The following is a 27,771-nucleotide window of genomic DNA, read 5'->3' as shown; positions in this document are numbered from 1 at the left end:
GTACTGCCACAAGCACACGCTTTTGTAGGCAGTCACAAAGTGTACAGCAAGACCTGAGCTCTGGGTGCTTTTATACAATGTAGACAGAGAAGAAAGCACCAAACAGCAGTGGGGACTGTTTGTCACTGTCTGGTCATTAACACTGACCCCAACTTCAATTTATTTGGGTAAGCAGAGTTGGGAACTCCTGGCAGAAGCCCTTGGGTAGTCATACTAGAATATGACTGCTTATGAGCATAAAATAATACTCTGAGAAAGTAAGGAGAGGTCAAGCGCTAGCTAAGGAACCTGAGGAGCTGTGGCAAAGGAAGCCTCCTGTTCGGGGATCCCAGTGACTCCCCATCAAACCACAACAACTCTATCCCTGTTGTGTCACCAAAGTCAGTCGGGATAATTACTCTTACCCAGAAGTCTGCATTTCAGCCAGAACAGAGTTTTCTACTGACCTCATCTACATCAGCTGTAACAGGAAATAAATTGAACTGTCTCTTCTGTAAACATACCCACAGCAAGTATCTGACGTTAGATGTATCCTATATGAGAAATGCTAGAATCATAGACCATAGAATGGTTTGAGTTGGAAGAGACTTCAAAGATCATCCAGTTCCAACGCCCCTGCCATGGGCAGGGACAATCTCCCACTGGACCAGGTTGCTCAAAGTCCTGTCCAATCTGGCCTTGAATATTTCCAGGGATTGAGGTGAGAAAGAAATGTTCCTCTAAACTCCTTGAAAGCAAAGAATTTGAAAGACCTCTCACTTCCAGTTAGGTAAATAAGGAAAAACCCCACCAAATGTAATGGACTGATACTTTCATAAAATCATTTCAAATGGAAATCCTCCCAAGATCTCTGTGTTTTCTCATGTATACATATTTTGCAAAGGTATCTGAATGGAGACATTGATATTAAATATGTAGTTTGAGCTGAGTTGTACTGCACTGAGATTACAGTTTGAGAATTTAGTCCTGTACAATGAAAATTCAAACAAAGATATATTCAGCCGATTTAAACAGACCTAACTCTAATGACCTTATAATGGAGGTAATGTTTACAGCAGCTGAGAATCTGGCCCACAGTTTGTTATGAAAAATCACTATTTTGTGTACTTGAGTTAATGTACACAATAATAAAATTCAGCAATCTCTTCAGGTATTGCTGCAAGGGTTTTTTTCTGAATGAGTTATAATCCAAACACCACCTCATAACTATTGATAAGAAACTTTAGAAGCCTTAATTATTCACAAATGCTTCTAATTACAGTACAACAATTATCTTGATGTAAATGAATTGGACAGTTTCTAGTAGCTACTGACAGGCTTTCTTGAAATGAAAACAAGAAGAAAAGTATACAGGATTTTTCTTTTAAAGAGACAAACTTCATAAACATAACAACATGATTCTATGATTAACATTTACTACAGATCTGAATGTTTATTGGGAAAGGACACTTCCTTGCATATATCTGCCCTAACTAGGGATTCAGAGATTTACATGTAGTCTGTTAATTAGAGCACTGTACTGATAATGCTACTTCTCTGTGCAGTATTGCCAGCTATTCTCCAGAGTACGTATAAATGCCCTCAAAATACAGTCTGTCTTTCCTCCTTGGGGCAGAACATCTTTTCACAAATGTCCATGTCTGGCCATTCTCCTTGGTACTATGTTAACCATTCTACTTCTCCACTTTGTCTTGGTTGTTCTGGCTGTTTCCCATTTTGCCATCTCAAATTTTTCTTTATCCTTGGCATTCACCACAAACACTGACTGGCACCAGTGAACGCTTGCCAGTCAGCGAAGGGGCACTTCACACACCACCAAGCAGCCTGTTGACATTCAGCAGAGAGAGTACTTAGCTGCTCTATGAGAGCATATATTTTGCTTTATATTACATATGTTTGTTTTCTCCTGAGTTGTTGCTAATAAGGCGTTTCTCATTGGCTTGCTGCTTTGCAATACTTACTTTAGGGGGCTTGCAGGCATCTGAGCAGCTTCAGTCACAGCAGCAGATGACTGGTGTGCACGCATTGCATGTGCAATTTAAGGTAATTAAGAAGAATTAAATTACATAGGATTAAATGCTATGCAGTTCTGCATTTATCCTTAACAGAGCTGAAGAAAGCTGACTTCTATGACTCCCCCTAAAGCATTCTCTACCCCTAGTCTTTTGGATACTTTAAGGCATTTTCAACACAAAAAATCTCCATTGAACCTGTAGGTTATAATTCAAGTTAAGGTAAATTTATGATGAACAGTGAAACACATTCTGTACTCACACTGCCCATTAGGTAGCTTTCTGCAAAATGCCTTTTCCCGGCAAATTGTCTTTTCATTGCAACCTATTTTGAGCCCCCCTGTTCACAGTACTGGTATGAGTTGATGCATTTAGAAGCCAGTCCCAGGCACCCACAGTTTATCCCATCTCGCCAGCTTATCTCACAAACTTTCTGATATTCTATGGCCTCTAGATTTTGCTGTTACTTTAACTTAAGGATGCCCAGGTGGCTAGAAGAATGTACCTGTCTCTTCAATAGTCAGATACACACAGAAAAAGGTTGCACACATCTGCTTCCCAGTTAAAAATAAAAATACACCAAAGAAAAATTTGTTAAGAGTAAAGCTTTAAAAGCAATGTGACCCAGATATTTATGGGCAGTCTTTCAAGGATGCCCACAGGTACACAGTACATCTAAAGATATCGATGCTGGCTCTAAATCCCTTAGGCACAACAACTGCAATAACAAAATCCAACATACCTTCGCATGTCAGTAGGAAGTATTCCAGATTGTGACTGAAGGATGCACTGAAATAAGTACAGTTTTCAATCAGGTCACAAGACAGACAACGCCTGTTGAAGTTTCCATTTGTGCTTGCACTGAAAAAGTTAATACAAGTCCATGAAGGTCACTGAGCAAATGTTTTCTGGAAGTTAACATTACTTGAACCTTACTGTACTGTAGAACAAGAACGTAAATATAACGCATCCAACATCAGTAAGAGTATTTCCATTTGATTGAATTTAAATAGCAGTAATGGGTGGTTTTTTTGCCTGAATAGAGAATATATGAAAGGATACTGATGTTTTTTTTTCAAGGTCAGGTGGTTATGAAGGTAGATATAGTATTTTAAAGAAAATGATGGTTGCAGTTCCACAGGAGAAAGTCATAATTTGGTGAATGAAGGCATGAAACAATGGAGCAGTACTTCTACACCTACTTACAACAGACCGTGAAGAGCTAGAATTGCTTTCTTTAACTTCTTATTGTTTGCCTCACTGGTCTGATTTGCTGGCAGTTGCCTCAGGGGCCAAAGACCTTTCTGAGGAGTTATACAGTTGCTATCACAACATCCAAGTAGAAAGTCAAGACTGAATTCAGGGATCTATTTTTGAAGAAGGTAACATGGCCTGTCTATACCCTCCGAAGATCTTTGTGTCTACTGTATGTGGAAGAATGAATTGCAAAACATTAGCAAATATTAATAAATAACATTTTGCACTGCTTTAGATTTTTGAAACTTCAAAATGCTTGAAGAATGTTAACTAACAGATCTTTACAGTATTACCGTAAAGCAGATGAATGGTTTTTGCAACCATTTCAAGGTAGAAAGAGAGGAGTCTGAGCAACCTATTTAGGGCCACAGAGACTGAACTGAGGAGCTCTTGGGTTCTTGTTCAGGCTCAGATCTTGTCTTTGACTTAAATCCTGTTTAAAACTACAAAAAGAGAGAGAAAAAAGCAACCCAACCATACAGATCTGCCATCAGAGCTCCAGTGGAGGTCTGTCAATGAACATACGCCAAGATTTCTGCTGAGCTGATACCCTTGGGCTGGGAAGAGAGACAGTCAAACCACCCCAGCGCAAGAAATAAAATACCTGAAGTGAGGCCAAGCTCACCGTTTAATCAAAGTAAGGTCCAGGACACTGATATTTTGGGCATCTCTTTCCCATTGCCTATGAGGGGAGGCGAGGCTCAGGAGGCACCAGGGTGAGGTGCATGCCAAGATGTACGAGGGGTGGGAAGTACTTTATTCATGCCAGCAGCTCTTGAGCAGCTGTGCCCAGCCTTAGGTTTTAAAATGAGGTTTTCTTCCCATTACAATAAAGAATAGTCAATGTAATTGAGATTTTTTTTCTTCCTTCAAGAAAATAAACACTCAGCTGAGCTACTCTCAAGAAACTATGGAGTGTAATGAACAGGCATAGAGGTCTCAAAAGGAAAAAAGTAATTACAGGTAATTTACTTTAGTTTCCTTTGCACTGAGTAAAGGAGGGTATGACATCATATTAGTGAAGGAAAATATACTCACTGTCCCTTATGAACTGATGATAACAGCAGCTCTAGCTTTCATTGAAAATGTTGACATGACAGCAGGGTGATTGAGAGTAACAGGACAAATGAAGAATGATTTCAAAATGATTATTAAAAAGTTTGGGTTTCCTCCCCTTTGTAATCTGCTCCCACAATACTTTGCAACGGCTCCGCTACCAATAGCTTACTACTAACCAGCCTTTTACTCATCGTACAGTTAGGGAGGATACTAAAATCCTCTGGAATTGCAGAAAAACATTTGCAAAGACAAAATATTTTTATTTCTTTTCAATTTTGTGAAGAGGTGAGGTGATATTAAATCTCCATGAAAACTGTCTTCTGAAAGTATAAAAACACTTTATACCATTAGTTTATGTAATTCTGAATTCTTTCAGGTGTTAAGCAGTACTGTCGGAAAGTTTTGTGACAGTTTATCAATCCTGACACCAATCTAAAATTTGCAATAAAATGAGAAAATTGCTAAACGAGAAACATTTCCAAATGTCAAGCATTTCTTTCACTGTTGCTACACTGTTCTGTCTATTCCAGTAATGCATTGCAAGATCTTGCAATGACATTAAAGACAAACACATAAAAAACTGTTTCTGTTGCAATTGCCTATGTAATGATTTGCATGACTGAAGAAATGGGAAATTCTGTAAATTTTGTAAAGGACAAACCTGTATAAATGTCGTCTCCTTGGCAAATCTTCTGTGCTGTGGAAATAACTGGGAAAAAAAAAATCAAAAAGCAATTGTATTATTAGAAGGGTGTTTAAAAGTATCTCATGAAACTACAACTTCATTCACATTGCCATTTTCCTCAGCTTCTAAAGGTAAGGAAATTTTAAACTGAATTAAAAGAGCATAGAGAGGGACGCATCACTACAGAGGTTCAAGCAAGTGCATCACAGGCTGTATTGCACTTAAGACAGGAAATGATGAGGCTCTAGACTGGTCACGTCACCAGATCAAAAAGGATCAAGTGATTAAGTGAACGGCTTTCACATTTTACCTCAAGATTTACGGCTCAGCATTTTCTTTAAACATGTGGGGTTTTTTTTTTTTACTCTGGAACCGGTTTTTACTTCTTTGTTCACTTTTCATTCTCTGCCCAGAGAGATAGCTGAGAGGGTCTGCTACGAAACCCACTGGAATGTCCTCTTTGAAAAAGGAAGCTGGACTTCCAGGGAAGACAGAGTCTGAAGTCGCAGAATACTTCATTGCTTCTGCTTTGTGCTGTGACTGTGGTGAATTTTTCTGGCTAAACAGCGAAAACCCTGTTGTGTGGTGACAGTTTCTGAAAATACCAAAGTGCGCGGTCCAGACTGACCCCCCAGACACATTTCATGTGAATAACGGCAAACCACAGGAGCAAACGCAGTGTCTGTGGGGTGAATAATGTGTCAGGCAGGATATTCAGCCCCACCAACCTGGTTCCAATAAGCTGCACTTGCCTAGATGTATATTTTGGTTGCACAAATTGTACACGGCATTTTCTGCTTGACCGATCAGTTAAAATGCAAATAGGACTTTGGTGCTAGTTTGCTGCTTAGCTCTGTCAAGCACTGAAGACCCTTATATGGGACTAAAGTTATTGTTAATTTAGGGCATCCAAAATCTTAAAGGAGTTGCATGTTTTAATGATCATTCAAACAGACCCCTTTTAAGATGCTTTGCAGACACTTTTTACACAGCCATTCAGTGACTTAAAGAAACTGAGAGCCTTGTATTCACCTGCTACTTTGCCTGGAAAGAAAACTATATGGTACTGGATTTCAGAAGGCCTTCCAAGCATTTTCTTATGTAATTTCTTGAACTGTATTTAAAAAATAAATATTTAGGGAAGTTATTTTACAAGCATGGAAGTTATTTTATAAACTTAAAGATCAATTGTGAAGAAATTGATGGGTTTTTTTGTATTGTAGCAAAATACCTTTTTTTGCTAATGCATTGATACTTCTGCAGGTCAATAAAGGATTATTTCTAAAACTTATTACCTAAGTGGTCAATGAAAATAGGCTTCTTTCATTCTGAGGTTTACATCCGAAGTTGCACCGGATAAATCACTCTTCTACACAAATGTATTTAATACTTACAGAAAGAGAGGTTTGAATGATACAGAGGAAATCAAAATAAGAAAAGGTATATGCAGTGGTGTAAGAGGTTAAGCCAAAATGGAGATAGCCTCTCCTGTTCTCTTATCTCCATCTCCTTGTGCTCATATTTTTCAGATGCATATATAACACTGTTGTAACTAACCCTATAGCCCAGGGCTAAACAAAGGGAGACTGACTTGTCACATCGTAGCTTACTTACATTTTATGCCTCTTTTCATCATATGCCAATATCTTTGTCACATCCCAATCACCAGATGTAATAGACTTTAAGTCGTCGCTGCTACTATTCGGCTGCCAGAAAGAAAAGAGAATTAGAGTTCTTAATTCTTAAAAGAAGATATCTGAGCAAAGCTTGTCTACTGAGAAAGGGAGATCTTTTGACTCCATTGCCTATTAAAAATACACCATGCATCTTCAATTTCCACCCCTCCCCCTGCTATTTCTGTGAATCTGCAGGGATAGAAATAACAGAGTCAGAATCATCTTAACCATAACTCTACTGAAGATAATGGGATGAATTCAGCACAGAAGAACTTCAAACCCCTTCCTCTAATCCAGCGTGCCCACAAGCTTCTCATTAATCCTTTATGGCAGTGCAGGGATTTACTTATTTATATACAAATAAGAAGGCATTAAAAAACCAAAACAAAGCAATGATATTGTTTGGAAAGTGACAGTTGGTTTACCTTTTTCTTCTAAGCATCTCATTTGGAAGTTCATGTTAGCTTATGCCCAGTAACGCATTATTGAAGACTTTCTTTTATGTACAGGAACCACATATTACTTCTGCACTTTCCAGTCTTGCCAGCACAAGCACATATACTACTTTTATTGATTACTGCTTCAGGAGAGACCCAAAACAGTAGCAATGAGTAAGTCACCTGTGATGACGACATGGCGATGTGGTAGAACTTCCCACGTCCTCCCTGGGGAATGGCCCGGACAAAGAAAAACTTCCGACCATCCTTGGAAAAAATCGGCTCTTCATTCTGTAGGTGGCAAATTTAAGGCTTGTATTACTGTTAATTTATTGTATTTAAAATTTCCTAGCACCGCAAAGCCCTGTGAAATTAATTCACGGTGAAATAGGAAGTGCTCTGTAACCACAACCTGAGGCAAACAAAAAGCCCACTGAAAACTGGAGAAACTTTTGAATATTATTGCTCCTTGCTCTTGGGAGAGCAGACAACTTTCAGCTGTGGGAAGACAGGGAGATAGGCAGCAAGGAGAGCTCCTTGGCTATAAAGTCAATTCCCATTTGCAAAGCAAAAAGTACACATATACCGCTGACTGCTTGGGGCAGTTGGAACAAAGCCTTTAGAAAAGGTCTGAACCTTGCTGGCAAAAGTATGACAAACCTGCTTATTCTGCTGCAAAAACTGATCTACTCTTGTCCTCAAGGAAGCACGGCTAATAGCATCTAACTGCTGTCTTTTCCTGCCCTCTTACAAATGCTTATTTCATTGAATTATTTATGAAGGGGATGATATCTTGCAAAACCATCTTTGACACAGAGCTCCCAAGTGAATGTGATGATTGACTTATTGAGTGACTAGAACTTTCAACAAGAGATAGAAGAGACTCAGCAGAAGGAAATCAAACACCACATATGGCAAGCAAGCATTTCCTGGAAGGCTCTTTGTCTTCGCTTTGTACAGGAACCCTGAGGCACATGGGAAGTCGCCACTGCAAGAGATGTTTGAACAGCAGATTACAAGGGAAAGCAGAAGGATGGTCCATATGGTGTGACACAGTAGCACCGTACAAAGGGAACCAGCGAGATGAAGATCCTCGGCTCTGGATGTTGAATAGCTGGGACTAAAGCAAGAGATGAACCTTTGCTGAACCCCTCCTGTAATATCAGGCTGTTCTGGGGAATGGCTGAGCCCTGTCTTCCCTGGCCAGCTGCGTGGATCATTCTTCTTCAAACTGTTGCTCAGCCTCTTCTGGGTCCTCCTTTGATTCAGTGTTAATCAAATACTCCAGCTTTCTGCCTGGCATGTGCCGAGATACCACACTGAAGCAGCAAGAACTTAACTGTACAGGGAGAGTTATGGCTAATGAAAATACCTATAGCAAAGAAATAAACATTTTTATTTCTCTTAAGCTAGCACATTATTCTTACTGTATGTTCCTGTGCTCCTAGTTCTTTACTGATTAATTCTTTTCCACTGTTTTTGAGATATATCAGCACTCTATTAGGTCTTCAAACTGTTTGGTTTTCCTTTTATTTTCCCCTGCTTAGGTTTTCAGTATATTTTAAAGTACGTCCATTTACAGTTTGTTGCAGTTCTGTGAAATAATAGTTTCATTTGTTTCTGACATTGTTCTAGAACTGGAAATATGAAACCATATTATTTCCAAATGTCTTCCATGACGGGAGAAAGCTCACTGAAAAACAACTGGTATAACTTGGGCAAACCTTCTGCTAGACCGGTTTTCTTTTACTGAGGCAAATAGCAATGAGCTCACCCCACATTTCTTTATCTGTGCCTATTGCATTATATATTCCAGCAATATGTCTCTGCCAGTTTGAGCAGGCATTGCGCAGATTAGTTTGAGGTTCGTTCAGAGATACAGGGGAAGGAGGTGCACAGCACGGGTGACAGATGCAAGGCTTTAGCCCTCTGCTGATGCTATGAGACAGCCTGTTTGCATGTTCCTGTTGCTGGAAAGACAATGCATTAATACAACTAGAACTTTGTTTGAGATCTTGACAGAGATGACTGGATGGCAAATGGAGCGGACATCAGGCTGGAAGGCTTTTGGAAAAGAATTTGATACTGCAGGGAGTACGATGAGTATGTAATTAAAATACCCTCCATGTGATGCACAGTTTGAGCCTTTGATTGGCTATTATTGACCAAATCCCGCAACACTAGAACAGAAGATCCCTCCTTGAAAATAACAGGAGATCAATTTAATGCTGTTAAAAAGAAAATACTTCTCTTATGCAGCAGGTAGGGAATTTTTGGAAGTTTTTGCCACAGAAGGATGATGGAAGCAGCTAGTATCATAAGGTGCAAAAGGGATTGAACAAACTCATGATTCATTAACAAATCTTTAAGCGAAACAGACATGAATGCAGTCTCAAATGTCTGTAATCTTTTTATTGTAGATGGTGGTGCAATATAAAGGGACTGGGCTGCAAAATGGCCAGCTCACACACTGTTATTAGATAGCATAAGCTGCTGTGCCTGCAACAGACAGAATGATGGAGCAGAAGAAGCAGTGGCGAGAATCAGTAGGGCATTTCTTAAGTCCTTATGACTCCTCTTGTCTTTTTGCTCAGCTAGATCTCTGTATTCAGACAGATGAATTCTACCCATACAGTCAAGGGTAAGTAAGTAAGTAAGTAAGTCCAGAAATCCTTTACTTTGTGCAGGCGAAGGACAAAGTTTTTTCATGTCAGTAACATGAAGCAATAACTCAGTGCAGACTCAGGTATAAGGCAGGAAAAAAAAGAGAAAGGTAACTCTTGCAGGATTCATAGAATCATAGAATGGCCTAGGCTGGAAGGGACCTTAGAGATCATTTAATCCAACCTCCCTGTCATGGGCAGGGATGCCTCTCAACTAGATCAGGCAACACATGGGGACCAAGCCACAGCACCTTAAATAGAAGCTTAAATCTGACTAATGAAATGTGGATCCCTGGTCCCATTTTGCCTTTCTGGGACCTGTGTGAACAGGCAGTTGTGTGGTTCAGGAAGCAGGTCTACCCAGAGCAGCTCACCTGTGATGGGTGACTGTCCCCTGGGTAGAGGAGAAAGGAAATAGGTAGTTGGAGCTGATGACTACTCAATCACCCTCTGAGCTGAAGGAACAATCATAGAATCATAGAATGGCCTAGGTTGGAAGGGACCTTAGAGATCATTTAATCCAACCTCCCTGTCATGGGCAGGGATGCCACCTCTTGACTAGACCAGGGAACACATGGGGACCGAACAGGAATAATTAAGCTAAAGATGATGCTGTGGCTGGAGAAGGAATTGGTGGGACTAACCAACCTGCATCACTATCAGTAAAAGAAAGAGGCAGCAGTGTCAGTTTCAGCACCCTGCTTACTGCTGTGTATCAAAATTAGACCACAAAATACTTCTGCTTTGGTGGAAAAGATAGGGTGATGGGAGACTAATGGAGGGCATTGTGACTCCTGGGGGGATCAGTGCTGGAGTTGAGAGTTGTGCAACACAGGTCAATATGCATCTTGTAAATGGTCTGGAGAAAAAGAAACCAAGGAGTGCCTCAGAGGCTTATCTCAAGTTTTTCAGAATCAGAATGAATGAGTGGACAATGCTATATTCACTCTGAGCTTATGTAGGTCTCTTCTGTAGGGCATGAAGTCCTGGAGTAAGGAACAACAAAATAAAAAGGCAGAGAGTATTCAGCTATGTTTGGAGAGTCACTAACCACCACTAGATCTGCAGCCACCTGAGGAAGTCTCCTCTGGTGAAAGAAGGACAAGCAAGGTGCATGCAGGATGGTGGGGAGTGGAAAAGTGTCTCTATCTCAAGGATCTGCATGATCAAATGTGCACTGGGACAATCATTTGAAAGAGAAATTATCCACTTTATAGTGAGCTGCAGCGTGTGAAAGGCACCTGAATCCAGAAGTACAGCACCATCAAACCCATTCACACCTTAACATGGGTCAAACACTCATCATACTGGATCATCACAGGCTGCAGCCCCAAACCTGTCTGCCTGTGCTCTCATGGACCATGACACTCCCTGCCTCCTGCTCGTCAGAGCTTCCCACACCTTTGGCTGCACTCCATGTATTTCCTCACAGAAACCAGTGGGAAAGCAGATTCTTTGAAATTTGCTTTTATTAGTGATTGAGAATTATACTTCCACGAGAATTATGTTTTTCTAGTTCATGCTCAACTTTTATAAAGGAAACCAATAAATATATATAACCTAATCCTTTCCAATTGATCCTTTCATGCATTTTCCTTTCCTCAGCACAATCTCCTGCCTTCTCTGCCTGACCTGCCTTTGGCCAGAACCCAGAATGCTCCCTGCCACCCTCAGCCCGTGGGGCAACGCTGAGCTTCATCCCCCATCCCTGTCCCCATGTTCATTGGTGGTTGAGTGCACCGCAGAAATGGCCATCTCTGAAGCCAGGGCACCTGCACTGAAACAGAGGCCATCAACTGGGTAACAAGTTCCTCCACTGGATGAAGCCAGGAACCTTCAGTTAAGCACCAAAGACCCTTTTCGTGGCCAGAAGCTACAGAGCTTTGTTAGCTTTGGCAGATGAATTCAGGCATTTAAAGTATGGGGCTCTGGGTCCTATTTCTACTGCATCGTTTGTCTTTAGGGCAACATTAAGTCACTTATAGGGTTTTTACATGACGAAACAGCTTTATAGGGTGAAAAATTCAATCTTGTTTGTAAGGTTCTCTGAACTCTGATTTTATTTTAAAAACCTCATTTCATACTGCCTATTATCAACGTGTAAGAATTATTAGTGGGTCATCACGCTGTCAAGATTAAGGCAAGAAGGTTGTAAAAGAAAAACAACGTGTGGTTTTCAACATCTAAACCTTCTGACAAAGCAAAAAGCCTTTAGTTTCAGACTGAGGTGATCTGAAACACTAGGGAAATAGAAAGGAGAAATGCAGCCCACAGGAACTGTTATCAGGGAAGGCCAGCCAGCCCACACAGGCAGTTTTGGAGGTTACCTGTCTCTAAACAATTTTATGGTAATCTTCAGGTCCTGGTAACGTCAATGTCAAAGTCTACAGCCTTTGGTGAAGTTTCATTTGCACCTTGATTTATAATTAAATTTGTTCAAGCCACATTCATAGTTAAATAAATTAAGCAATTAAAATGCCATTAAAGTTTATCTTCAGCAGGTGCTCAGAAACTGTCTTATTTCTCCCTTGCTGACCCATTGTCTGTATATGACCATCACTGGCACTGTTGGAAAATGGCTTCTTCACAAAAATTGGAACAAAATTGTTTACATCTGTAATTACTGTTTCAAAGAATTTGTATACTTAAGCAAAACTATGAGTAAAGTTCAGCCTCGTTTTTATGCTCAGAAGTATATAAACAAAAGCAGTAAAAATTTCCAAATTCCTAAGCAGCTTTGGTGAACATGTGCGTGCTCTTATTTGTGAAAAAGGTTTGAAAACATTGACCATGTCATCTGACAAAGAGTGACAGATACTTTCTGGTAAAACCTGTGTAAATACTGTATTACACTTTGAGTAATTCATCCTATTTTTGAGCTCCACAGACAGTCACAGCATTATTTCCCTTCTTCTGTGTTGGAGAGAGGCTCTCCAAAGATTTTGTACTTGAAAAAAATTCATTCATGAGCTTAAGCCCAGATGGCAACACGAGATCATTTACTATGACCTTCCATGCACAGACTATTAAATGTCCCTGAGTTACTGAACTGTTGCAACAACAACAAAATTCAAATTCATGGGTCGTATGCCCCATCTCAGAACTCTCAGCATTTCAGACAGCTGAAAAAAGCCAACCTACTCATCCCAGGAGACTCCCTCACATCCCTGACGAGTATCTTCTGATACTGATGTTTTTTCTCCCCTCCTCTTCTGCTCCCAGCCTACTGCGAAGTTTGTCCCTATTCCAGAAGGACCAGATGAGCTTAAATTCCCAAGAAAAAGATAAAGCTCCCTTATGCTTTTCAAACCAGCTGTACGGAGTACTGTGAATGGGTATTTTAATGAAAAGGCAAACAGTTAGATTCCTCAGTCCTATTGATGTAAAATTAGGATACTCCTCCGAAGGAGGTCTAGTCAATGGAGCAAACAGAACAAGCTGGCCAACCAGGTAGGGAGTGTCTTCTTCAGCCTGGGCTGAATCATGCTCAAGGTCCACTGACCATGTATCCTCACTGTTCATCACACTGGCTGTCTACAGAGGGAAATTGGGCACCTGGCTTATATACATATACCTATATTGAAATGTCTTAACCAAGGAGTCTTCATTCTAGGCTGAGTCACACTCCTGAGCTCCTTCAGTAGCTGCCTAATGTGCAATTCATCTTCTCCTTTAAGTTGTTAGGGGACTCGCATTGGCATTTAACATTTTCACATCATTCTGACAGTCAGAACACATATGCTAAGAAAATAACTTTCCAGTTATCTAGATTAACGTGTCATAGAGTAAAAGATAAATATAGAAAATACTATTATCCTAGTAATCATATATTCAGTCAAAACTAGAATTTTCAGTAATTTTGTTGTCAGAAATACAAGGGAGAGAGCTCTGTAATTCTTCAGACACTTACAAAAGCCTGTAAAGTGTACTATCAAATACCTCCAAAGTCCATAGCAAATGTTATCTTAGTTTAGTACCTGACACGTCTGACTCATTTGGCTGTAATGAACATCCCTCTCTAACCTCAAACACAGTATATGATGTTTGGAGATGCAGTAAAGCAATCTATATTTCCCTCGAGCAGGCCTGTTAGAGACTGACAAATCATTTACTGCAGTTATTCAGGGCAAAAAACCACCATTTAATGCCTGTTCGTGTCATAGGTAAATGACTAAAGAACCAGAGCTGTGTAAAAACACAAGCTCTATTATACTGTGTTAATGGAGGCCTCACTAAAGAGCAGTGAAAGGATTAAAATTATGCTTGTATTTATAAAATAAATGAATCTTGTAAAGTACTTTTTTCTTTTTTTTCCTAAGATACAAAATATGGATAATTTGATTTTCTTTTGACTTGGTTTGCTTTTTAAGCTTTTATTTTCTACTCAAGCCAACAACGCTGTTCTTACGAATGTAAAGCATTTTTACTCTATACCTCAGCATGCCAGCAAAAGACAACTTGAAATGCTTGGAGCACAAAATCTATTTCCTCTGCAAAATCATTTTTTATGTGGAACAGACACAGCCTGTTGCTGTAGGACAGCCACTGGAACAGAGGAGATCATTGTTCCTGCTGTGAACTGATGCACTGCCATTTTTACAGGTTCTTGGATCCTCTGAACAAGCTGTGACAAAAATGTGAAATGTTTTAAGTTTCGACTTTAAAAAATACAGTACAAGCTCTTTATCTGACATGCTGCTCCCTGTCTGGTGTCCATATATCCCATGAAAAACAGTTCAGAGCTCTTCAGTGGTTGGATTGGTATCAGTAGGTTTTCTCTAAAATCTGAGGTCACTTCACAAACTGACTGCTGGGGCAGTGTTATAAATGATCTATCAGAGATTTACATGCTGGAAACCTAGAGGTTTTATATAGACCTATGCTGAAAAAATTCCCCCTTTTTCTGAACAAAAAATAAAAAGAAAAATCCCATACAGAAAAATTTCTTGAAGGTTTAAATTTTATATCCTACGCTATCTTTATTTTCTTTTCTCAGTGTTTATTTTCATCTCTGTTTTATTTAATTTGGGGTATGGGAAGCAAATAGCCATACAAAATAACAGCATTACACACCTGTTACAGTGTCAGAAGAATTATGTGACACAGTTATCTGTAAAAATGGGATATTAAACTACATCACATAGTCTTCCTTACTCTGTGCTCCATGTAAACTCTCATTGTTTTATTTACTCCACTGACGCTTTAATTATATTTTTCACCTTTCCTACATGTGAAAATACCTGCAGAGTAACATAGATAATTTTGTCACATTTAGATTAAATTACTTAAAAGTCCAGTCTGCATGATTTTGTCTCTAAATGAACACAGGCACTTTTAAATAAAATGGCCTTTGATCTTCTGCATTCAACAGTGGAATTCTGTCTAGAAGCCCAGAAAACGACCACTATACTGCTTAAAACCAACATCAGTCTCAACATACAGTAGGAAGGACTACCTCCGAGGTTGATGAGTCTCCCACAGACACAGTCAGTGGGTGAATTTCCAGCAGCATCAGCTTTTTGCCTCTTTTAAATCCAAGTAAATTGCAGGCTATGAACTGTGGGATCTACCAGAGAGGATGCCTTCTTCAATAAAAACTTGTTCATTACTGGGGAACGGTTTCCTATAATACAAACCATGCCATCTTCCAAGTAACTTTCTCAGGTCTAGAAATAAGTTTTACTCTTTGAGGAAAATCAAAGAAAGAAAAATACCTACCAAAACCTTGACCACAAAGAGAAGATCACTATTACCTGTCTGTGCAGCCAGCCTTCACTTTCATCTTCATGTTTCTAAAACAAGATAAAATCAATAAATACTATACTTCATGTGTATTACATTTTACTTATCAGTGCAGGAAGCAGTTGGATTAAATCTGAGAAGTTGTTGAGAAACACAGAGAAATTGCCTAAATGTGCTTCAGGAGCATAATCCAGTGACTGCTCTCCTCTTTCCTCCCTGATACATAAGCATGGACTCATTCAAGAAAGCATTCTACTCATACAGATGAAACACATAAATACACAAGAGACATTATTTCACAAAGAAATAAAGCTTGTTAGGAAGCAAATAAAGGTTGAAATACAAGTTGGTAAGAAAAGATTCTTCACTGTGCTCTTTGCACAGTATTGCATCATTTTTTTCAAGGGATAGATAGAACACTTTTCTACTACAGAAACGCTTATGCCAGTCTAAAGGAGGGTATCTGCTAATACTTACACAGTTATGTCAATATACCATTTACATTAGTACATCTATAGAAGGTATTAATTAGCTAAAATGACATTGTGGGTAGACAAGCACAAGGCGTTTTTAATGCCATTAAATATACCTAACACCATTACATATAATGTTGCAAAGATAATCAGATTAAAAACTGTGGATGTGTGTGTGCTCGTGCATGTATACAGATCACTCTCTTACACACACAAACAGAATGTGTCACAGGAGATGTCATTTCTGGCTTTTTAGAATGTTAAAAAAAGAAAAAAAATGGTACATACTGCAAACACTGTTTAATTCTGTGTCTGCCTATATAAGTGTGTGCCAGCTGACTGGTTGCTAGGTAAGATAACTGAAATACTTTCTTCTCATGCAGGTTATGAAAACCAATGGCAAATGACCGTTTGGCTCATCTCTCCTACCTTTGTGCAGACTCCTGTGGTGGCATCGCAGAGTGTCAGGATGGACACGTTCTGGGCCCTGTTCAGCCAGTTTACTGCAACCTTGGTGCTGGTTGCCCATTTCACCATGGTTATGTAGTAGTCCCTGCAAACATAGGCATGCATAAAACAAATCACAATACTGACGTCCTCATGAATTGCCGCATGGCAGAGCAGTCGGAGGCTGCTGCAGGCAAACGGTTCAGGAGAGATGCCTGGTTATTAAGAACACTGTGTCTTGATGTCCCTAGGCATCCTTATGTACAGATTTCAATCCCTAAACATGACATTTTTAGGGCCGTGCAGGTGTTTTATTTGCCACTTCTGAAAGTCATTTTCACAGAAGAGATGAATGTGGAGATAAAGAATCTTTCAAGCTGCTCAGTCTTCCAAGAAGCACCAAAATGCCTGGAGCTACACATTTATGCACAGGTGGAAAAGAAATTGCAAAAAAATTCCATTCTGAGCACACTCACCAGCTGACTCAGGCCTATCACTGCCAATGGTTGGATTCTTTATGCTTATGAAGAGCTAATGGCTTCTAAATATGCCTACTGCACATCAAAATATCCATGAGTGTTACATCATGGAGCAGATCATCTTGCATGCCGTTATGTGGCACGCACAGGACAACCAGGTGATCAGCTCCAGTCAGCACGGATTTATGAAAGGCAGGTCCTGCTTGACCAACATGATCTTCTGTGACAAAGTGACTTGCTTAATGGATGAGGGAAAGGCTGTGGATGTTTTCTACCTAGTCTTGAGTAAAGCCTTTGACACCATTTCCCACAGCGTTCTCCTGGAGGAATTAGCTGCTCATGGCTTGGACAGGCATCATGTAGTCTTCACTGGGTGAAGAACCGGCTGGAAGGCCAGGTCCAAAAAAGTGGTGGTGAATGGAAATAAGGGGGAGACCTTATCACTATAACTACCTGAAAGCAGGTTGCAGTGAGGTGGAGGTTGGCCTCTTCTCCCAAGTAAGATGCAATAGAACAGCCCTGGTCTCAAGTTGAACAAGGAGTGGGTTAGACTGGATATTAGGAAAAAATTCTTCACTGAAAGGGCTGTCAAGTGCTGGAGCAGGCTGCCCAGGAGAGTGGTTATGTCACCATCTCTGAAGGTATTCAAAAGATATGCAGATGCGGTGCTTAGTGACATCATTTACTGGTGGACATGGCACTGCTAGGTTAATGGTTGATCTTGAGGGTCTTTTCAAACCAAAACAATTCTATGATTCTGTGATTAAAACGAAAAATAGCAAGAAGAATAGAGTTTAGAGAGACTCTGGGTTTCTGTGAAGGAGATGCAGCTGGTTGCCATAAAGACATCAGCTGTGATGTGACAGTTTGCATCGACAAAACCACCACCCCACACTCCCTGTATCATCTTCCATTGCTGGGCATAATCAGGTTGTGATAATACTTGGAATAAATTACCAGTGAGGGCTGCAGAGTTCTGCAATGGATATCTTTAGGAAAAATCCTGTGCAATAGTGAGCAATGGAACTGCTTAGGCTGGGATGGGCTGGAAAATACAGAATCACAAATAAGTACACCGATGGTCATCTTTTCAGAGCCAGTTTGTGGTGGTGCTCACAGATGTCCACCTCTCTAGCAACTCAGGGCTTCGTCCCTTTATCTGCAGGGTAAAACTCTGTCTGAGCTGACAAAGCAGGTGATGTTATAATATACCGCTGGGCTATGTGGGCCAAAGACATCCTTAAATTATAATATGACTTTTCATGGCATACAGTCTATAAAAAATTTACTAGTTCATTTGTTTGCTATAAAATATGTATAAGGAATTGTTGCTTTCATTGAAATTAATGTGCTGTGTCACTGGAGAGTACTTTGTGTTCTGGCAAGCGCTCCTGCATATACTGAAGAGAAAGGGCAAAAGCAACAAAGGCCTATTTGTGTAGCAAAATAACAAGCTGGAAATTGATTTTGTAGTTTTCAGTAATATTTAGTGCCTGAATTTTGCTGTGGGAAAATTACAAAAGACCTCAACGATTGCATGCACTGCACTGGAAGGAAGGATACTTCCAGGTGAGACAACAGCAGTGTGAAAATTCAGTGCCTGAAATAAAATTGTAATTTTACTCTTTATCAGCAACAGCATAAGCCCTAAGAGGAAAAAACAATAAAGCAAAATTAAACTGTATAACCATCTCTTCCTTCTCTCCAGAATTAACTGAGAAGATTCAGTCTCCCCAGAAAACGAAGGCGAATTTAGTACATATTGTGGCTCGGAGCATTTTTTTCCATAAATCCAATTTAAAGTTTGAAGGACTTATTTTCAATTTTTACATCCCTCTCACTGAACAGAGGAACCACAGTTCTTTCTTAGTAAATTTTAACTATTATTTTAGGTCAAATAATTTCTCCCCCACCACCACAGAGATGGACATGGAGGCTCACTTTCTCTCTGAAGCCTCTCCCAGCCACCAAACCCATGGACAGCCCTGCCAGCAGACAACTGCAGGTATTTGTATAGTTATTATTCTAGTCTCTGAATAGTATGGAGTCTTTAATTTATTTCACATCTCTTCTGTAGGACAACCAAGTTTTATGTTTCCCATTTTGGAGAGGAAAATGAGACAATAAGGTGATTCATCTCAGTTATTTCTAAACATCTGCAGTTCCAGCAGCTGCAGTGGTTGAGCAGCCAGTGGAGAGAAAACCAGTGTATTTCCCATGGTCTCTTTGCCTGGCACATCCTGGATTCTATACAAAGATGATTTAAGGGAAATCTCTTTTTTCCCATAGAGTGAAATCTAGACCAGCAGGTACCTGGTCACTTCATCTGTGGACACCCACATCAGAGCATTTTACACCCTCTCAAAGAAAAGGAGTAACTTGCTGAGCCCTTTCAGGAAGGTACAGTTGTGCTGAGCTTTGCAACATATTTCCCCATCCCAGTAAAGATGGTTGTGGTTGGGTGTGCAGTCCTCTGAGACTGGTTATTGTGTGGAGTCAACAGAGCCTTTATTCAGACCCTAAATTTACTTGGTGGCTTTCTGGAGGTATGAGTACTTAAAGTATGACGACAATAATAAAGCCATAAACACTGCACAGTACAGACAGTGATATATTCAATGGCCAAGTGAGAGGCAGTGGTGGTCCCTGGGGGTCAACCGGATCTCGCCTCTGATCCACACGAGTTATCTGAGTTTCGCCATTATTTATCCGTTAATAACATATGCAAGGGCTAGTGATGATTTATGCACTCATGGGATAAAAATTCTTTTAATTTGTCACCTGGGATGCAAATATGACATCAGAAATAAGATGGATCATGGTTCAGTTCTGACCACCTGCTGATGTACCTCTTGGGGTCTGATGGTTTTCATCAAAATAAAAAAAAGGCCTGTCAGGCATTAAATGTTATATTTGTTTTGCTCTGCAATTTCACCCTTTCCTTTCACTTTCTTTTTCTGACAGAAAAGCATGGCATTGGAGAAAATTTGGCAAAAATGCTCACAATAAAAAGATTTTTAAATAGCAGAAATTATCAAAATTGTACCTTTCCCCCAAAGTATATTTTGCTTTTTTTTTCTTTTTTTCTCTTTTTTAAGTGAAAAGTATCCCAAATCCATGGAAAATTTCTGACTTCCTTTAATTCTGAAAGAAAAAGTCTCTAGCATATCTCCACTTTATTCTCAGGTTTATTAATCATCCTACATCACTTTTCTCCAGATAAAAAGAACACCAAGAAGCATCACTCTGTCCATATATCATCTGCGTGAACAGATTGAGCATATTGAACTGTTTCAGATAGGACCATGCTGTTTGAAGATCTTTATCATCACCTTCCCCTGCTTCTTCAGAACTCCCTTCTGTAACTAACTGTACGGTACATCCCTCTTGTCTATTTTAATGAAATGTTATCACACTAATCCTCTCATTTCAGAAAACATATGCATAATGAAAATGCACCCCTATTGCTCGAACAGCACTACTTATATCATGCCCTAGGGATGGCAATTGCCATGGTTTTGATGAAATATACAGAGACTAGTTAATTATGATGTATTTTGCATCATTTTGCAACATTGATTGCAACCAAATAAATTACTGCCACCCATAACTGTATAGGACAAATTTATTAACAACACTTGGATCCTGCAGTCTGAAGTTATTACTATAATTAAAACGTTTATGAGTCTCTCTGTTTGCAGAGCATGCTAGCAACAGAAAAATGGTCTTGTTCAGAAGCCACAGTTCTAATACTGTGATGGCAGTTTTGTGATCCTCAGTTGCTGCCTGCTGTAGACAGATCTGAAGCTGTTTCTTTGAAAGGCAAGTGCATTTATGCCCATTTGGTTTGGTCACAGGTCATGTATCTTTTGTTGCATAATGGATTTGGAGAGTTATTCAGTGAAAAGATGTTCTGACACTAGCTTTCCCAGCAAAGAAAGACAATCCCCACCATAAATGATCCCACTGCTTTAGTATCCTCTCATCAGATGACTACACAGCTAATCCACAGGCTTTATATATTTGCTGCGCATAATGAAGATCACCCCTGCACCCTCTAAGCTGCCCTCTTTCTTTAGCTCTGTGCTGTACTTGTATCTTTATTGGCACTGGAATTACAGATCCAGCAATGTAATTTAGCAATCAGAAAAAAAGTGAGCACACGTTGGTTGGATGCTCCTACACGAACGAGTGATGTGCCTGGGAAGGATAATCTTGAGGCGTTTCATTTGGAGAGGTCATGATGGACAGTTTAGGTGTAGAAGCGGAGTCTGATTTCTCTTGGTCTGTTATAAAGTTATTTCAAGTTTAAATCAAAGTTACTGAAATCTGGATCTGGATTCTAATCTCTGAGCTTTGCAGGTAGAAGTGCCACACTTTACCTAAAGCTGCTTCTCTCCTGAACATGATCTTCCCTTCAGTTGTTCACAGAGCCATAAATGTAGCTCAAGATTTGACCACACACTGAAGTCCAGTCCAAACTATTAAACTCTTGCTGAAGGCAGATTTAAACACTTGATTAGAAATGCGTATGTAAGTAGTTGGCTGAATGGCAGGTCAGCTTCTAAAATACACTTACAGCGAAGTATATTTTAAACACAATTTAAATACTTTGCTGTAAAAACATCAAAGAGCTTTTCTTTTTATTTTTAGTGAAGTTTGGGCAATATATTTGCAGAATGTCTGCCTGGTTTCATATCGATGTTCATGTCATGAAGCAGTGAGCTCGTGCTTGTTGTGTTACAGTGCTGCTCTGTTTCTGCTTCATGGTCTTTCACACTGACTGAAGACAAAATCCCTTCTAGACTGCCTGTGATTATATATGAAATATATGTGTTCTTATGGATTTTTGGTCATTCCTCCAAGTTCTCTAAAAATAACCCTACTCTGAAGTCAGTCTCTGTCACAACTATTTCAACTAAAAAATTAATAATGCTCTTGAAAATAAATGTAGGAAGAATAATAATTCAAAACATTTTAAGCAGATTTACACAAAATGATACTCTTTGAGAATGGCAGAGAAAGGTACTGTGAAATGATCTTGAAAAAAAGACAGATTCTGATTTAAAACCCTAAGAGAACTGGAGTCCGACATCCCATGGCAAGAAAGCACCTACCTCATTCTCTGATCGTCTGGGGGAGTCATTTCCAGGTCATGGGTAGGTCCGTTCAGACCGATGACATGCAAAGAAATAGTTGGATTTTCCATTCCAGCCTGGAATTTTAAAATAAGAATAAATTACCATATCATATACAACACAGAACAGTTTTGATTTATTACATGCCCATGGGTTATGAAGTGCATTCTTGTTCTACAGGTTTATGGACGGGACCGCTGCGGCTGTTCACAGAAAAAGTGCAACTGTAGTGGCATGGCATGGAGGTGTGGAAGGGCTGGTAGGCACAACCAAGGGGTAATTTTACTTAGGTCACCTCTAGCCTTGGTAAAAGACACTATTTCTCACGGCGACTAGAAATATTGCTATTTTATGTGTCTTCTCATAAAAGGTTGTCTAACAGGATGATGGCAGACATAGTAAAATACTGATTAATTTTCTATTGTAGGAAAGGGCATGCCCTGCTGAATCACTGTTACTTTCCACAAAACCTGAATATATGTGCATAAACCTTCTTTTAAATTGTAGTTCAATTTTGACCAACATGTGAGGCCTCAGGTAATCAGTATATAAAGCGAGATGCCCAGAGGAAATGACTGCAGCACTGGACACTCCTGTACTGTGCTATAGCAGAAAATTCCAGTAAGACCAACAGCAGTGTATCAACACCAGTAGAGAGCTGTCAGTTCTGTGAACCTGCTGTGAGACTGCTGCGCAGGTCTCTGCAATCGAGGACAGGTTGGCTCTTTGGTCTTTTTTTGTCTTTCACTATGTTCCTTGTAATCCTCAGGCACAGCATATCTCCAAAACCAGACTCCCTCCTCCGACATTAGGCCATCCTGGATATTCTAAGGAAGCCCAAATACTACATTTTCCTTCTACATCAAAGAAAATGTATCTAAATGTAGAAGTGCTGGCTTCCAAACTCTGAGACACCAACAACTCTGTTGAAGTATGGAAGCACAATTGCTTTTGTGTGGGTACAAAGAAAGATTATTTTAAACTTTTTTTTGTTATATTTAGAATGACTAATATTCATATCAGAAAATGTCAATTTTACAACTGCAACTAAAGAGTAATGAAGACCACATTCACTGGGCAACAGCTGATCTTCCCTTAGATCTGTTTATTTTCATCGCTTACGAATGTGCGCTATTATACGGTCTCCTTCCTGAGACTACTGGGGAAAAAAAGTAATTGACAGAATAACACGACTGTTTGTTTTATTTTCCCTTACCTTTGGATAATGATAAGTTTTAACAGTAGGGTAAACGCTGCCGGTGTATACTGGGATCTCCATGGTGGGGACTCTGGAGGCATTAATTGTTGCGTATGCTAATCTAGTGCCATCAGGAGACCACCAATGAGCAATATGAGTCTTCAAGATCTCCTCTAATTAAAAAAAAAAAAAAAAGAAAATGTGAGAACAGAAAAAAAAAGGCTATTAGACGTAAATTACTAGTTAGCAATAAATGAAACAGCCTGGATATGAAAATCCCAGCACAGGGAGGATGCCACAGGAATATCAATAAAAAATACTCATGAAATTATGCCATATACACAAATGAACACAACTGATAACAAATTCTCTGAATATATAGATTATTAAGTGTAATTATCTTGCTCAAGAAACATCAAATTATTCACATTAGTACACATATTCATGACAACATAAAAGTCTCTGCTACTCCTGTGCATGGGTATGTGAATGTATACGTTTATATATGTACATATATACATGCACATGCTGGCAGAGCTGGGTTCCCTCCTCCCCAGAGGTACCACAACCACAGCTCCCTCGGGGCTAACAGAAAACTGTAATGACTGAGCCTTAGCTCTCTTCCATAGAGTTCACAAAGTCATACAAGACACATACCAATGGATTCAAGCAGTGTTTATACTTGGGTACAAGTGCTTCAGCTACAATTTAAATATTCCTAAGCCCTATTGCCAGATGGGAATAAACAAAAATAGCAATTTTCTATAAGTTATGCAACGCTGAAACTTTGTAACACTTTATAGGATGCCAGGCTTTACAGTCCGTGGCTTGGATACCATGTCGACTTTTATCCTTATTTCATTTTTTAAATCACTTTTGCAAAGCAATTTTTTGTAAGTAGCCAGGGTCAGATTGATCCTTTTCACCACTCTATTTTGGGATTACAGATTTTTCTGTGTTTTGAATAACATAGTTGCTATTAAAAATTTACTCAGATGTCAATACAAACATATCAGAGTTAAGTATGCAAGGAGAAAACAAGATTGACATGGTAAGAAATTATTTTGAAGACTAACAGAACCTAATTCTCATTAAACACAAATTCAAAGAACTTCTAATTTCTAATACTTTTTCTTATTTCACAGAATCACAGAATCCTTCACTGCAAAGATGACTTCAGCTTATAGATATCCAGAAAAGATATAAAATTCACTCTTTATCCAGAGTGTCTCCAGTTACTGACATTTGGAAGACACTAACTTGGCTTTTTAAACCTCTCATTTTGCAAGAGGCAATAATGTAATGCATTTTCATTAAGAGGCTTAATATCATATGAGTCATTCCTATTTAAACTATAGCAGAAGGGCTTGCATATGCTGTACAGATTGATGGGCAGGAAGACAGGTCCCATTACTTTAATGTGAGAATAAGAATTAAAGACGCTGCAGCGTGTTCCTAAGCCTTCACTGCCGAGCTCCTGCTGCACAAGTCCAAGCAGCTCCAACGTCTGCTGTTATTGCTGGTCAGCGCAAAAACAAATGAGGCTTTTCAGAGCTCAGACATGATGACATGTTCACAAGCCACCCTGTGATGACCCCTCAATACAATCAGAATGTCCTTCTGGTCTAAGAACAGAAACTCATCAAAGACTGTTTTATTTCTTTTTAAAAAATCTTGGATCAGTGGTCTTTGGAGAATAGACAGACAATTATACTCATCATGGATCAAATTAACACCTTTTTTAACTCCAGACTTGCACATCACTTAAGATAAAACTCAAGGTAACATTACAAAATCACCCTCAACAGTTATGCCTTCTACAAATAACAAATTCATACTTCATGGCAACACCTAAGTGAGGTTTTGGAAAGATGTCTAGGAAGTTGCAAAAACATGGGAAAGTTCATCTCTGGCAAATTTGGTTTGCTGCCTTGTGCCACCTGTTGTGTGCACATTTAAAAGATGCTGCTTTTGACTTTTATATTGGTTGCTCATAAGAGAAATAATTGAGTATAAAGGAAGAGGAGTAAAAATGGTTGGCAGATGAATCCTTGACATTTTAACATTAATTAGGAATGACTTTATTCAGCAAACATTTTCTCCAGGATCTCAGATTTAATGAAGCAGTTCTGCTGAAAGTCACATGCCAAGAAAGGCTTTAGTGCAGTTTTTGTGGTCCTCCATTAATGAGATTTAATTGTGTGAACCTTTGCCTTGAAACAAAGCCAGGACCTTGCCATTATTAGAGAGATCAGTCAGTTTTATCAAAACAGAGAACATTCTTATGAAATATAAAATGCATTAATACCAGAAAGTTTCAGTTGAAAGTAACACAATTTGCAGACAGTTTGTTCTTGGGGACACTTTGTTCTTTGCGCTTGCATTTACCACATGCTCAGAAAATCAGCTGCATTCAATACTCCTGGGTAAGCCAGTTCAGAATCCACTTCATGTATAGTAGAAACCAGGTTCTCTTTAAACACCAGAGCCTTGCTCCACATATACCTCATGACCTCCCAGCTAAGAGTATAAACGGATAACTGATCAAAACTTTTGCTTTCCTCCTCAACGCCCTCAGTCGCTGGGTGCTACATGATGTAGGGATGCTGTGAGCAGCCTGTGGAGATTTCTCACAGTCAGTTGCTGGTGGCTCTGTGCTTCTTCCTTCTCCACAGCTTTGCTTGCCAGCCACCACATTGAGGCACGCAATCCCTAAAAATGGAGAGAATGAAGTGTGCAGTTGCCTTAACTGGCCAAGGACTGAGGTACTGTCTATTCAGACTTGGTGGCTGGGTCCAAGCGCCGTGTTTGAGGCAAGTCAATGCTTATTCCATGTTACCACATTCAATATTGAACCATTCTGAAAGAGCTGGATGACCTTGGTTTATATGTGAGGAGATGTATTCACCAGGTTTTAATCCAGTGGAATGCTTATGCTCAAAGAGTTATAAAATATGTTACAATATGTGCATTTTAATCCCTCTCTTAGCTCAGTAAGACTCAGCTGAATGGCCATTTCAAAGCTGTGTGAAAGAAAGAGTTTTCTAAGTTAACAGATCCTCATGAGGAGCATTTGAAGTCCTAGGTCATAGTATATTCAGTGACAAGTGAGTATATATCCATTTTAGAGACCTTACCATCGCTGGATGACAAAAGAATCTAGAGACAATAACAGAGGTGTGACAAGACAAATCTCTGAGTGGAATTAAAAGTTGCTGTATTCAGCATGTTATGTAGGTGTAGTCTTTCATATCCAGACCTGAATAACATCCAGAGCTGATTTGCATCATCAGGAATTCCATCTTTTCAGAAGAACATGCTTCCTGATAGATGCTTCCTTGTTCACCTTCAGGAATCAGAAGGAAGTCCCTTGATAAGGTTCTTAGCCGCCAAGTAGCAAGATCTGATGAGTTCTAGTTCGGATGTAGCATTTGGCTGCAATACCATAAGGGCAATCCCTGGATGGACTGCACAGTGGATCAGAGGTTAGATGGACATCTCTGTTAGGTGTGTCATCCAAAATGAGCCCAGCACATGCATAACAGGAAAGGAAGCACCTACTTCTTTCAAATTTTGAGTTAATGCCAACAGTACTTGCAAGAGCAATGAAATGGGAGACCTGTATCTCTAGGTAACAAACTTCTTAAGGAATAATAGGAAAAAGGGCTGGAAAGGATTTAAAAAAAAAATTATCTGGCTCCTTCCTCCATGGGTACCTACCTCAATCCTGTAAGAATCTTCACAAGTGGATTTTGCTATTTCTGTTGTTACTTGGATAGCAACTTTAGCAGATGCTTGGCCATAGAAGACAAATACTTTTCATTTTCATGTACACCTCTGCCTAAGGGCTAAACAGTCCCACTGAAGTGCATATAGATCTCTGCCATTCCTTACAGAGACAATGCAGAGAAAAGCATCAGGGCTTTATCTTCCACAATCTCAGTGGGAAACAGTAGATTCCAGATAAAACCTGTTGTACAAACTGCATTTGGAAATCCACACAGATAGTTTTAATGTTGTGAACCATAACCTGCCAGTGTGGTATTGCTACAGACATTTCCATAATAAGCCTGTTAAGACTTGATGGTCTTAAAGGTCTTTTCTAATCTAAATGATTCTATAACTCCACTTCCCAGGCTTGCTCAGAGTTCTAGACTGGCAGAGCTACTCTCTGTTACTAAGTAAATGCTATGTAAATGTCATGGCTATGGGAGTTTCTTCATGCATTTCTAAAAATCTAACTTATTCTGCAGCCTTTGTACATCCTGAGTCATACTGGTGAATCATTCCCTATTGCTGAAAGTGGCAAAGTTCTGGCTTGCTCTTAAGGAAAGGATGCAGCCTTCACCAGTGACTGACAGGGAATTCCACTGGTAGCTTAGAGGTTTCTTTCAGTTTTTGAAGTCACCACAAATCACTTGTAATTTGCAAGTGTGAGTTAACAGAAACTGAGACTTGCACAGGAAGACAAATGTGCTTGGACAGACCAGTCCTCTGACATGTAC

General features: G+C 39.6%; 1 protein-coding gene across 1 annotated transcript in view; it reads right to left on the bottom strand.

The window, feature by feature from the left end:
- The window catches only part of DPP6 (dipeptidyl-peptidase 6), a gene marked incomplete at both ends in the record, with an annotated part of 171,808 nt that overhangs the window by 31,084 nt on the left and 112,953 nt on the right, over nucleotides 1–27,771 (bottom strand). The window contains 8 exons of the mRNA XM_009869089.1: nucleotides 2,755–2,873; nucleotides 4,990–5,037; nucleotides 6,628–6,719; nucleotides 7,310–7,417; nucleotides 15,543–15,581; nucleotides 16,434–16,557; nucleotides 22,048–22,145; nucleotides 23,285–23,439. Coding sequence (XP_009867391.1) covers nucleotides 2,755–2,873; nucleotides 4,990–5,037; nucleotides 6,628–6,719; nucleotides 7,310–7,417; nucleotides 15,543–15,581; nucleotides 16,434–16,557; nucleotides 22,048–22,145; nucleotides 23,285–23,439 — 783 coding nt within the window. The remainder of the gene's footprint in view (nucleotides 1–2,754; nucleotides 2,874–4,989; nucleotides 5,038–6,627; nucleotides 6,720–7,309; nucleotides 7,418–15,542; nucleotides 15,582–16,433; nucleotides 16,558–22,047; nucleotides 22,146–23,284; nucleotides 23,440–27,771) is intronic.

The sequence above is a fragment of the Apaloderma vittatum genome, unplaced genomic scaffold (assembly GCF_000703405.1).
Source record: "Apaloderma vittatum isolate BGI_N311 unplaced genomic scaffold, ASM70340v1 scaffold2745, whole genome shotgun sequence".
NCBI lineage: Eukaryota > Metazoa > Chordata > Aves > Trogoniformes > Trogonidae > Apaloderma > Apaloderma vittatum.
Note: the sequence above shows the minus strand (reverse complement) of the source record. Positions and strands in the feature narration are given on the sequence as shown.